The following is a 14337-nucleotide window of genomic DNA, read 5'->3' as shown; positions in this document are numbered from 1 at the left end:
GAAATTAAGAACCATTACAGATTCTCAACAATTGGTGTTTGTGTGTTTGTAAAAAGATATCTATGATACATGAGCAGTACTGAGACATTTAGATAATTAAAATTCATCCATAAGTAAGTTATGATAACCTCAAAAGTATATCTGTGGCTAGTCAAGAGATACAAATGATCTAGGAATGAAGTCTTAATGTGCCCTGGGTACCTGGTAAATTTCAAATTCTATGCTAGAAAGAATGACTATGACAAAGAAGTAGTAATTATGACACTTTTATGAGACTTAATTTAATTGTGAATTCTTTTCACATTCCACATTTTAAACTTCCAGATTCAGGCCAGGCTCAAGAAAGAAAAATGGAATCAGAGTGAGAGGATTACAATTTGGGAAGGAATATGAGCTGTGTATTTGTCATCACCATATCTTTACATATTTATGTGGAATTCATGTATGAGTTTGGTATCTACATCAAGAAATATAATTTAGTATTTTCAGAACCCTTTACTGTTTTTTAATATTAGGAGTAGTTACTTAAGATCTGTATCCTTTTATATATATCAAGAGTTATTTTTTTTAATGGAAATGGAGTCTTGTTTTCAACACATTCTCTTACCTCATTTTCTGTAATCATACAATGTTTTATCTGTGGAAGACTGATCCTTTCCTGGAAGAACAAGCTATAAGAAATGATCTGCTTAATGGTGACCACAACTTGGATGCCCAATAGGTGGCCAAATCTCAGTAGTCTTGGACTGAATCCATTATGTTCCCTGCCAAGCTATCTTCTCCTATCTTCACTGTTTTAGTTAATTGACGTCTCCATGTAGTCAGTCAGCAGCCAGGAATCTGGAGGTATTCTAAACACTGTTCTTTCATTGTTCACAGTTTTTCACCAAATCATGTAAATTACAGATTTTCACCTGTTATGAATCTGTCTCCTCCTGTCCTTCCCTATAGTAGAGCTTTTGTTCATGCCCTCCTCATTTCTTTGGATTAATGAAATGTCCTACAGTCACCCATCTGTCATTCTACTGCCCTGCATAATGGCTCTATGTCATCAGCTGATAAATTAGAAAATCATTAAATTGTCTATAAAATGTCCTTAAGACCCTAGTAACTTGGTTCCTGCTTGTCCCTTTCATCTGGTCTTTTTCCAGGCTCTCACCTTGAACTCTAATTGTAGCCATTCCAAAGTACATACAGTTTCCTAATCACACCAGGCTGTTTGCTACCTGCTCTGTTCATGTTGTTGTATGCTTAAAGTTATCCCTACTTCCCACTTTCCTTACCATGCTCTTTCTCTGGCTGGCTTAGTTATTTTTCAACACTCAGATCAAAGAAGTAAAATTGATAACCCTATTTTGTGTGTCCTGTATACACATAGGTCTTTCATAGTACCTATGACACTGTATTACACACATCTGCTTACTTGTCTGTTTTGCCATGATAGAATGAAAGTCACTCAAGTGTAGACCCCCTGCTTTATTCATCTTTGTATCTCCAGAAACTTGCAAAGCTTTAGAAAAAAGAGTAGAAAATTAATAAAATCTTATTGAATTAATTAAAGAAGTAACAAAAGTTAATACCTGGGTTTTCAATAGGTATTTCAGGTGGGAGTCATATTTTTTGATTACTGTTGAGAGACATTGTCTGGAAAGAAAAAAAGAACTTTGTTTAAAGTTGGGTAGGAAAACTTATATTAACTTTAGCACATTTATCACAAGTTCTGCTTTGTCCATGTTTCTATAGCAAACATGGTTTAAAAAGGATTACTGTTGACATACTTTTAAATGTCATTTCAGATGGATACCTTATAAACTTGATATAACTTGATAGACTACAAACATATTTGAAAACTTTAGAACTCCAGAGAAATCCATGACAACTTAACCAAACCTCTGAAAGACTGTTCATTATATCAAACTACTCTTAATTTAAAATATAAGTTGCAAAGGGATTCATAAGCAGATAATGACAAATAGAGAAATATGCAAAACTTTTCAGAGAATTGCTTTTAGAATTAATGACATATACTTATCATAGATGGTGTTGTCTTTGACACCAAACCTCTGTGTTTTCTGATATTTTTGCTTTTTTCTCTAAGCTTCTCTTAATGCTTCAGCTTTATCTATACTTAGGTGGAATAGATGTGAGTTGAGCAGAGATTCTTTTGGCTTCACTGTTTAAAATTATTTTCCCAATTGTTATTAACTTTCTTTTCCTGTTTGTCCTGAAAACTCCTGAATTGAATTGAATAATCAGTCATACAACACAAAACACAGTGTTAAAAACACACCAATATGTTTTACAGTAGCTGCCTTCTCAGTCTTTATTAAGTTACCACTTTAGTTAGACAAAATGCATAGAATATGTAAAAGTCCATGGAGGAGTAGGAAAGGAACTGTGAAAGATTTTTAATATAAAACCTCATCCTAAAATTTAAAAAGAAAAAACCCTCAAGAATTCACCTGCTTCAGCACCTTTCTATTAGGTATTATATCTATTTTATAGAAAACTCCTAGGAACCAGTGAAGGTATGTGATTTGCCCAACTTCTAAGAGGAAGTCAAGTCAGAGAAGAGGGACTCTGAAATCAAAGCTCGTGCCCTCTAGTGCTTGGTCTCATCACATCATAAAGTGGTCTGAGGAAGGCAGGCAGAGTAGCATATTGTATTTCAGAAAGCAAAGTCCTGGGGGTCACCAAGATGGCGCAATAAGAGATTCCAGCCTCTCTCTCCTCACAAAGATCAACGGATAGCTATCCATGGACAAAAACAGCTCTGGGGAGAGCTCAGGAAACCACCCAAGAAACTTCAACAACACAGTGGGGGAAAATAAAGCCCTGAGAATAATTCCATAAAGAGGGAAGAGAGAATAGCTTCATTTTGCCTGCATCAACCCATCCTCCAGGCCAACACTGCTCAGTGCCAACAGGGAAATCCCCTGCTAGAACGAGTTCCCCTCTCTTGGAAGAGAGGAGTGGGGTGAGCGAGCAGCTTCCCCAGTCTTGTGGGACACTGCATGAAGGACCTGCATTGCTTTCATCTCACCCAGAGACCAGCAAAGCTGAGATGGATAAAGGTGGCTAGAACAAGGAGGAAGGGCAGTGGCTACCAGCATCAGCCATGCAGTGGGAGTTACCATGGATCCCAGCCGCCTGCTCTGCAGAAAGCCTCAGTAACTTTCACTACTGAAGAAACCAACAGCCAGCACAGCTGCCACAGACCCCCTGTAGATTTCATTGGTTTTGTTTTCCTCCACTGCACTGCCCCTGCCAGACCCTGAGATCCACACTTGCAGCTAGCCCAGGCCTCAGTGGCTGCTCAAGTGCAAGGTGCAAGTCTATTCCCCATGACTGACCCCTTCCAACAGCCCCTCCAGCTGTGCACCTGCATGCCACTAGCCTGACCTCTGTCACTGACGTCCACTGCCATGTACACATCTGTGGTGAGATCTGGCACCTATGAGAGTGCACACTGACAGCCAAGATCCCCACAGCTGTGTCTGGGGCAGATTCGGCCCTTTCTCCTGTCACTGGTCTGCACCGCTGGGCTCATCTGCAGCTAGCCCCCAAGCTGTGCACCTGCACACCCTTGTCCTGACTCTCGCCACTGGCTTTTACTGCCATGCACACGCCCATGGAGAGAGACTGCAGCCACAGAAGTGCACTCCAACAGCCAGGATCCCTGCAGCTGCCAGTGCACCCACAGTTAGTCCTAACCCTTGAGACTGGCACTGCCCCCCACCCCCCAACTATATGAGTGTGTGCAGCCAGCCCCTGCCGCTCCACGGGCGCCTGCAGCTGGCCCCCAGAGCTGTGAGTATGTACACCGCCAGCTCCAGCAGCAGCTGCTGCCTGCCCTGGTCTCCGCTGCTGGGCCTGGAGGCACCAGGAGGATCGCAACGGCCCTCGCAGCCACTGCAGATCCCCCCACAGTGCTTACCGAGGACCACACGGTTGTCGATGCTGTGGACCCCAGTGACCTGAGCTGAGGAGACATCATGCCCCCCCACCCCCGACCTGGCGTTGTCTCACAACCCTGCACTTGGTGCCTGTCACCACTAGGCCCAGGGTCACAGCACGTTCCAGTTGGCCCCCACCTGTAGGTGAAGGCCTTTCCGTACTGAAGCCAGCCCATAAAGTCTGGAAGAGGTGACTGCTTCTTCCTGTATACAGACAGCTTTGCAAGGCTACAAGATCACAATGAATCAGGGAAATATGACACCACCAAAAGAATACAGTAAACTTCCAGCAACTGACCCCAAAGAAATGGAGATACAAGAATTGTCTGACAAAAAATTCAAAATGATTGTCCTAAAGATGCTCAGAGGACCACAAGAGAACACAGAAAAAGAATTTCATGCACTTAGCATAACAATACAAGAACAGAATGAGAAATTCAACAAAGAGGTAGAAAACATAAGAAAGAACCAAACAGAAATCTTTGCGCTAAAGAATACAGTGACTGAGCTGAAGAATTTGATAGACTAGACCAAGCAGAAGACTCAGTAAACTCAAAGACAGATTTCTTGAAATTACCCAATTGGAGGAACAACAAAAAGAAGAAAAGGAATGAAGAAATGTCTGTCAACTATACTTCAGTAAAAAAAGAAAAGTGAGCGAATAAATCCTATGGGACTCACAGCCTCCTTTTGTCTCTCTGTGCCCTAGGTAGCAGCCACCTACAAGTCACGGCCCTCCACAGAACAGTTCAAAACAGGTCTCTGATTCCCAGGGATTCCCCAATTTTTAAAGAATTTGTCAGGTTTGGTGCCTCTCTCTGCATTTGTTGTTGTGGTAGTTGTTGATTTATAAATTTATTTTGGAATACAGCCTTTGTTTAATATGCCATTTTGATGGGGACCTATCTGATGCATGTAATTAGCAATACAGTAAAAATTTGGATTAAATTATATCAAAAGTCCTCTTAAGTTTTACCCATTCTATGATTTTATGGTACGAGGCCGAATACTGGGGGGGAGGGGGGGAGAAAGACACAAAAAAGGGGGAAAAAAATGGAAAGATATGATAGTTTAATGAAAGAATGTGGTCTTTGCAAATTGCAGACAGCCCTGATTTGAATCCTAACAAACTACTAACAAACTGAGCAGCCGACCCCAGGCAAGTTATTTACCCTTCCAGAATTTCAGTTTCCTTGATTCTGAAGTAAGATAATATGTATTGTTATGGGGTTGTGGGGAGAATTAGATGAGACAATGTATACAAAATGTATTAGAACTCCAGGAAGTGACAGCTATTATTAATAGTCACTAAAAACAATTTAAACCCATTCTTATATCAGGCTGTGCTTTAGAGATTTATGACATACCTCCCACACTCCCTTTTTTGCTCATTCAACTCAGAACAACTTTAATTCCAGATAAAGGCAGCCTGTAGCACTGATATCTTCTCCCAGGTTAGCTTCCTGATAGGTTTGTTCTTTCAAATAATACATGCGTATGTTGAGATATCAGACTCAATTAGGATATGTTCATTTGCTGTCACTTGAGTTTTCCAATTTGAAGTCACACTCCTCTGTTTATAATGTACCAATTATTTTCAGGGTGTTCCAGAAAGGAATTTAAAGCAGGATATGGTGAGTTTCAAACTATGGGAATTCAGTTATACAAAGAGCTTAGTGACACATGCACAATCAAATTTACAAAATGAATGAGGAAAAAAATCCTTGAAAATGTAATAACCGGTAGCAGAGATATTTTTAAATGAATGTTAGATTGTTCTGGAAGGTGTTAGCAGCTCTTCAGATGTATCTGAATAGCTGTGAAGAATAGATAATTAACAGCATTTGCCAAAGGGAGATATCTATTAAAAGTACAGTAGCTTCCACAGTACTAGGGAAAGGACAGTTATTACAATCGACTGAAAAATATTGTGATTTGGCACTTGAGAACTCAGTCAGAAAGTAGTCTTGGAACAGGAATAAAATGTCTTACCTGGATACTTTCCAAATAGGCATAACTTCTAGAAGTTGGTTCAGATAAAACTGACTGTGGTCATCTTCATGCTGTAGACAGCAGAATATATTAATATTTATAGAGCGAATAGGAAGGAATACCAGATAAAAATAGGTCCATAACTTCCTGCTGTCATTTTATTCACCTCTTTTGATAACTCTCATTTATCATTTTAATACTTTGTTTTAAAGACCTTATAAGACTCTCCTCAACTGTATAAGCATTCTTTTCAAAAGTAAAACAGAAAGCTGAGCTTTGGTTGAGGATAAACCCCAAGGATAGTTGAAAAACATCCTGCCATCACAAGGTCAAACATTAATTTCTCCCAGCAGGAAGGCAGTTTTTCAGACACCAGTTCTCCCACATACGTGCACATTTTCTTTACATTTAGGCCACGAATCCGTGGCAGTATAAGACTTGACAGCTTGCCAGATTGGCCGGCGGACACAGAATGGACTTCTCCTTTTTTCAGATTTTCCATACCTTGCCACCAAAACGTCAGCATAAGAGAACATTCCATCTCATGAACATTCAATTATGCTAATGAAAGACAACTACTGATAGGTGTAAATTCCAGGAGTTATCAGATGGCACTGTATTTTTCTCCCAAGATGAGCAGGAACTACTCATCTTAAAATATGAGTCCTCTGGTCCACATGTATGCATGCACACACACATACACACACACACACACATACACACACACACATTCACGTCATAACTCCTTGATTAACTCTTCTGGAATGGGCATCCATGAAACCCTATGCAAGTCTGCAGAAAATGCAAATATACTCCATCATAATTGCACTTTTTCACCACACAGTGACGTTAAGTTTGACAGCTGAATGAGTCCCTCCATGCCTGGGGTGCATGTAATCCTGTATGTCAGTACACACACAATGTATTTTTAAAACTGCCTATTAGAATTTCTGACAGAAAACATCAGAAGGAAAACCTTTACATGGCTTAAGGTCAAAGGTAAATTAATTTTTATATTGGGTTGTATTGTGAGAAAGAAGAAGGAAACTAAGTAACATGGAAAGAATAAGGTTATTGTTATAATACCTTGAGTGCATGCTATGAAAAAAGAATGCTTTGTAGAAATGTTAAGGAGCTTGAAAACATGAGGCTTACTCAGTAGGAATTTACCTCTAGAGTCAATGGCTGATGAAATCTGAAAGTATCATAGTGGTTAAGACAAATTTTTCTGCAGTAGAGAAAGCAAAACTTTAGGCATGGAGAGGACAGTGAAAGGGAAGGGAAAATAGAGAGTGAAAACCAGAGCCAGAAGAGAGGTAGCAAGGTTTGAAGTGTAGTATTTGGCATTTGCCTTATTTCAGAAGTTAAAACCAAAGCAGCATATAAATAGTATGACTTATTTGAATCTTTCTGAATAGCATAATCATATTCATTTAAAAACCACTTTACTTGGCTTCCAGAGATACTTTTGGGGGAGGGGGAATTGTCCATTGTCATACAGTGACTTAACAAGAAAAAAATTTTATCTAAAGGATCTCAAAGAGTTGGAGGAAAGTTTGAGCAGTTGTCCGTGGAATATATTGTGCAATTTATTTTTCTCCAAAAGTGAGGGCCATACCTTTGTCTTAAGAAAAACATTAAGGTATTTTTTTCCTTTTTTTTATACAGAAATCTATTGCTGTAAATGTTTTGTGAATGTTTTCTTGAACTAGAAAGAAATCTTAATTTTATGATTAATGTCTACAATGTTGGCAATACTTTTGATCAAACTTGAGAGAAAGGAAGAAAAAATTTTTTAAAAGTCTCAGCCATTCACATCACTTCTAATCAAGACAGGAATTTAAAAATTTTGAAATATAGGATGATTTCTAAAGACTGTCAACATGTTTTATGAATAATCTCATGGAACATGAATTAAATCACTATATATCAGTGTAATAGAAGTGAGTTTAAAATAGAAAAGCCATCTAAGATGAATTGAGCTTTGCAATGCCTTTTGCAATTAGAATACTCTGAAATATCTACTGAAAGTTGATGGTGTCAATAAATTTAATAGAATGATAGCTATCATTATATTCCTAATATTATATAAAAAGAATATTATCAAGCCAATTTTATGTTGTTTTACTAGAAAGAAAATTTAATTATTCATAAATGTTTAGCTTACAGCTGAAATTATGAAAATCATAGATAATTTTGACATTATTTTAAATAATAAGAGAGAAGACCATTCACCATTCCCTTACCATAGATATATAAAAGAAAAAAAATCATTGGTCATTTATTTTAAATATAGCAATTCAGACCATGAAGAAGGGTCACAAATTGATAAACTTTCTCAGTTATATTAAATTAATCAGCATACTATGTCTATTCCTGAAAGAATATTTTATAAAACAAGGCAATTATTATTATTATTTTTTATTTTCTTCAAATACAAGGTTTTCAATTGAAATTATAATCTAATCTACTCAATGGGTATTAAAAGTTTACAACAAAAAGTGTGATGCATCAGATTGCAACATATACATCATTTTGACATAACACACCAATGTTTATGCTCCTCAATATTTTCAATATCATGAGTAAATTTTTGAAATTTTAAGTGTCTTAACTAACATTAATAAAGTTTTAGAGTTTTTAACAGTAAAAGACTAAAATATCATATAGTCTAACATCCTATTGTTTTTGCTTTAGGGCTGTTATGAATTAATACATGTAAAGCCCTAATAACAGTGCCTGGCACCTAATATATACTTAATGTGGTTAATTATCATTGAATACCTATCATGGCCCAGACTTTGGGGTATGTGGATAAAGCTGTGGAAAACAAAACAACACCAAAAAAACATAAAGGTAGAATTTTGACTAATTGCTCTGAAACCACATCTAAAACTTTTGAGTGTAGCCCATAAGTTCTAAGTGTTTTTGTAATATAAATTGGTAGCATAAGGTATGTGAAGACTCACTGACTGGGCTCAAATCCAAGGTCCTCTACTTACCAGCTCCATGAATGTGACCTGAGGAAAGTCATGAGCACGCTGGGATTTAGTGTCCTTACTTATTTATTTATTTTTCTGTACACGGGCTTCTCACTGTTGTGATCTCTCCCGTTGCGGAGCACAGGCTCCGGACGGGCAGGCTCAGCGGCCTTGGCTCACGGGCCCAGCCGCTCCGTGGCATGTGGGATCTTCCCGGACTGGGGCACGAACCCGCGTCCCCTGCATCGGCAGGCGGACTCTCAACCACTGCGCCACCAGGGAAGCCCCAGTGTCCTTATTTTTAATAATATTTGACACATGGAATTGTTGTAAAGAGTAAATATGATAGAAATATTTAAGTTTCAGATGTAAAATATATGCTGGATACATATTACATCAAAGTAGTGGAGTTATATGCATTTAAGAATAAACCTTAATTTACATGAAACTGAAATATGTGTGATTTGTGAATTACTACCAATGTGATAGTTTCCTTTTTCTTTAACAATATGCAACTTCTAAACAAGAGTAGAAATTTGAATTACACATTTTCTCTCCCACCCCCCATTGAAATGAAACATGATAATTTCAGCTTTTTCATCAACACTGAGGACAATTTGAAGACTCTTAGATTTATTAATACTGAGGGTATTAGTTGTACTTTATAATGTTTCTTTGTGGAGAGTTCAGATGCATGGCCCTGGAGCTGTCAACACTGACTGAGCTGGGTACCAGTTCCAAAAGACATTTCTAAACAACTCTCTTTTGGCCTCATTATGTTATGTTCCACATAGATATATTGCAACCTAATGCACCACCTGACACTTTTTATGATGAAGCACCTCAGACTAGAAAAAATAAGTCATGCACTGGAAGTCTGTTATCTGATGTAAATGACAGGGTGATGGGATTTTTGCCTAAAGCAGGTAATTGGAAGATTCTACAGATAAAAACTGCTAAAATATCAAAGTTTACTGCATACTGTGCAATTTGGGCTTGAAGTAACTCAAGACACCACACAGGGAATAAAATTTATATCTAACACCATGAAACTGTCATTAAAGCACAGTAATCCCTTTCTAAGTAGTTTTATTATATATATTATGAATATTAATCTGTTCTGATTTAAACTGTGTTGACACCACTGTAGTCTTCAGATAGAACAAAAGTTGTGTTATTTTTCTTCCTTCCATGGTTTCCCCTTTACTTTTTCTATTCCATTCATTTCCTGGTGGATTCATGGATAGTATGAATAAGATAACATTAATAAGTTACTCATAAATGATTTTTCAAGAGACTAGTAGATTTATCATACTGAGGTTGCAGTAGTGTGTTCATGTAATTGCTTCAGTCCAAATTGTTAACAGACATAAAGATAAATATTATGTTTAGTAAATATACTCAAATATGTATTCATTAAACATATTTTAATCACAAAATGGCAACAATCCGTAAGGATGGGAATATTGTCCTTAAAGTAATACATTTGCTAATTGAAACCAAAGCTAAGAAAGTCTTACCTTTCGAGATAACTTTCCTGGAAATTCCCTATTTTTCTGTAGATTAAGTTGAATAACAGATCTATTTTTCTGAAATATTCTGTGGCTTCCCAAGTAGTGATCACTGAAAGAGAAAAAAAAAATACAGTTACTTCCTCCTATAATTTCCCCAAGTATATGTTCTCCTCCCTGACTTCATTTGCTTTTATTTTTGAAACTTAGTCTGGTTAAAAGTTTTATATCTATCCCTAGCTTTATTTATATCGATCTATCTACCTATCTATCTACTATCTATCTATCTATCATCTATCTAATATGTATATGTATGTATATATCTCCTCATATTTTAAAAAATATTTTATTATTTATGTATTTTGGCTGTGGCATGCGGGATCTTTAGTGGCAGCATGTGACTTCTTAGTTGCAGCATGTGGACTCTTAGTTGTGCCATGCATGCGGGATCTAGTTTCCCGACCAGGGATCAAACCCCGGGTCCCTGCATTGGGAGCTCGGAGTCCTACCCACTGGACCACCAGGGAGATCCTTCCTCATATTGTTTTAAATGACAAGATATTACACGTATTTTCAAATGCATTATGTTAGAAGATGACACATTTAGAATAGACATAATAAAGAATACTTAACATATTCAAAGTTACTTTCACCCAGCCATCGCAAAGCTGAGGACAACATGCTTCTGGGAGGTCTAAGTGATGTCACAAAGTGTTTGTGGGGACCACTGTATCAAGGAAGCAGAGCCCTGTGGTAGAAATCTCATTGGCTTTAGAGACAGATTTACTAGCTTTGTGACCTTAGGCCAATTAAACTGTCTGAAACTCAGTATTTTCCTTTTTAGAGTTGGGATATTAATGTCTACGTCAAAGGTTTGACAAGCAGATTAAACAAAAAATATCCTTACACATTTCAGAAATTTCTAATGGTGTAATTATATTTTCCCTCTCCCTCCCTCCCTCCCTCCCTTCCTTCCTCTCTGTGTAAATAGTTCCTAATCACAAATTAAATGATGAGCAGAATGAATTACTGATTCACCACAGTGTTTGGAATACAATCTGATTCCACTTCTTTTAAATGAAAGGCTTTTATTATATGATCTCCTTTATAGATTTAAATTTTGATATTTATAGTGACTTGGTCATTAAAAAGGATGAATCATGTTAATGTAGCACTTTAAGGACTTTGGTTAAATACGTGAAAGATTTCAGGAGAAAAAAAACACTCATTAAAAGTTTGGGGCCCTTCAGGTGATGTATTCATTTATCTGGAAAACCCATTAGATGTTTGGGACCACCTATTTCTAACAATGTCCGACAAATAGAGCATTACTCTGTTGATATCTACTATATTCTCTGTAAATGTTATTCTGACAACTGCTATTTTTTAAGAAAATCAAACACCTATCCATTTTGGTGAGTGTTAGTGTTCACAGTATGTGTTCCCCCTTCTATTCCCGTTCCTCCCATTAGTCTAAACTAGATTCCTGTTCCGTTGCTATCCATAGGGCTCTTATATTGTTCTTTGAGTTATTTCTACTGTGAGTCCAGACATAAGACATGGCCAGTGTATTCCCTGAGTTTCTGGAATCATTGATTCCTGCCTTCCTCCAAGGGCCATTCTCATATTCTATCACATATACTCAGGTTCCTCTCGTTTCATTTCCCCCAACCCTAATTCTTCTTTCCACGCTTAGAATTCTGTTTTCCTCTTCCTATTCTGGGAACCACTTTAAAAGCAGTGACCCACCTTGCTCTCAAAGCTTCCTTTTCTTCAATGTGTTGAAATCTGGACTCTGGACCCCAGTACAGTGAATTCAGCCTCAGATATGGCTACTGCTTTCCTGAACTACCTTATTTTACCCACCTGTATGTATGTCCCTTAGTAGGCTTACCAGGTAAAATAGATGTCCAATAGATATGAATTTCAGATAACAATGAATAAAAATTTTTAGTATAAATACATTTTGTATAATATTCGATCCATACTTATACTAAGAAAAATTGGAATTTTTGAAATTCAGATTTAACTGAACATTCTATATTTTTATTTGCTAAATCTGTCAATTCAACTCCCTTCTAAAAGTAGGTCCTAGTTTTTCCCTTATCTTTGCCTCACTCTGTATTTGTGGGTGTGTGGCAGGGGTAGGGTCTGGGTAATTATCAGATTTTGGGTAATTAACAGACTTTGGAGGGAATATTTCCTGTATAAATTTTCTTTTTTTTTTTTAAGTTACATTATAGGAATATAGTCTAAGAGAAAACATTTGAATTGTACTAAATTGTGCAAAACAAAAAGGTTTAAAAATTATTTCCCTTTTTCCAAAATAACAGTTACCAAGAGTTTATTGCACTTTATTTTATAGGCTGACATAAATGGCCAACCACATACATTTATGTTAAAAATGAGATCAATTTTATTTTAGCTGTGTCTCTAACCTTAGATAAACTTCTTTTAACTTATTTTCTGAGACTTTGCTTCCTAATCAGAAAATTTTAAGTACTCCATTCATAGCAATACCATCTGCTATGTTATTATAGGTTTGTATTAACCATATTTGTTTTTAAATTTTTTTCCTTCATTTTTTGGTATTATTTGAGTCCTGAGTCTCTTTTTTCTCTATCTTTACAGGCTTAGGAGACATAATTAATTTTAATCTTCTACTGGTTACCTAATTTTTTTCTAGTAAAACATATCTTAAATCTTTTCCGTTGCAACCTCAATCATTATTTATATCACACTCTCAAAGAAATCTTAGAGCTTAGTATGACTTTAATTCGGTTCTCTTTCATTATGCTACAATTGCCCAAGTAGAAATCATTTCAAATTTTTTCCAGATTCTTTTATAATTTACCCAATGAAATCGAGAAAAGTAGTAGATCAGTTGATCCAAAAAGTTATTAGATATGAGAATTATAAAAAAGACATATCTTAATATACTTTACTTTTAAATTAAAAATAGTTAAATAGCCTGTCAATAAGCAAAGTTTTGTTGCTAGAATAAAGAAAGCTGTTGATATAGGATGAAGGGTCTGTTGATTACAGTTTTGTGCCTTTCTGTCATAAACCAAACCTATAAGTAATTATCTTTAATTTCCAGCTCCAGCTTCTTTAATGAGGAACATATACTTGAAGTTGAGGAACAACCTGAATGGAGAATTGGTTTAGATTCCTATGATTATTCTAATCTTTTGAAGTTGTTTCTTCCACACTTAATTCAGCAGTAGTAGTTTTTAATGATCTATCTGGAATGCATTTGTTGAGTAAAGAGGGATATACAGCTCCAGTTTTAGACAGTTTTTCAACATAATAACAATTTGCCCGAACATCCCTAATTAATGAGGACATCTTTTCATCTCTGACTTACTATATTTATCACATGAACAGTTTTCATAAATATCTGTTTCTGGACAACTTTATCTGTTTCTTTCCAATATTTTTGCTTCCTTTAACTTTCTTATCCTAATGTGATGTCTAGGATGCTTGGCACACTGTTGAATAGTAGTAATGAAAATAGACATCCTTCTCTTTTTCTTGACTTTATAGAGAATGCACAGAATGATGAACAAATACGATATTTACTGTGTCCCTGGTACATACTTTTGTTGTCTGTTTTGTTAATGATTTTTTTAAATTATGAATAAGCTTCAGATTTTATTTAATGAGTTTTCTGCATCTACTGGATACATCATATTGAGAAGATCATTTTTTTCCTTGAATATGTTAATATATTAATTGTATCAGTAGATTTTTCCAATGTATAAGTATAATTATCTTTACATTCTTGGGTAGATGCATCCACTGGTAGATTTAATTTGCAATTTTTAAAGTTTCTTTTTTCTACATAGCAAAATTTAGATTGGCCTATAATCTTAACGTTTTGTGTTTAATCTTTGT

General features: G+C 36.3%; 1 protein-coding gene across 6 annotated transcripts in view; it reads right to left on the bottom strand.

Moving 5' to 3' along the window:
• Positions 1-14337, bottom strand: part of PIK3C2G (phosphatidylinositol-4-phosphate 3-kinase catalytic subunit type 2 gamma) — a 385825-nt gene that overhangs the window by 312807 nt on the left and 58681 nt on the right. For all 6 annotated transcript variants that reach the window (XM_089920361.1, XM_089920358.1, XM_089920360.1 and 3 more), the window contains exons 6-8: positions 10450-10552; positions 5949-6019; positions 1581-1644 (exon numbers count right to left, since the gene is read on the bottom strand). In XM_089920361.1, coding sequence (XP_089776487.1) covers positions 1581-1644; positions 5949-6019; positions 10450-10552 — 238 coding nt within the window. The remainder of the gene's footprint in view (positions 1-1580; positions 1645-5948; positions 6020-10449; positions 10553-14337) is intronic.

This window comes from Delphinapterus leucas, chromosome 11 (assembly GCF_059928025.1).
Source record: "Delphinapterus leucas isolate spDelLeu-1000000601 "Yukka" chromosome 11, BTC_Dleu_Yukka2, whole genome shotgun sequence".
Classification (NCBI taxonomy): Eukaryota; Metazoa; Chordata; class Mammalia; order Artiodactyla; family Monodontidae; genus Delphinapterus; species Delphinapterus leucas.
This window is presented reverse-complemented; position numbering and strand designations above follow the sequence as displayed.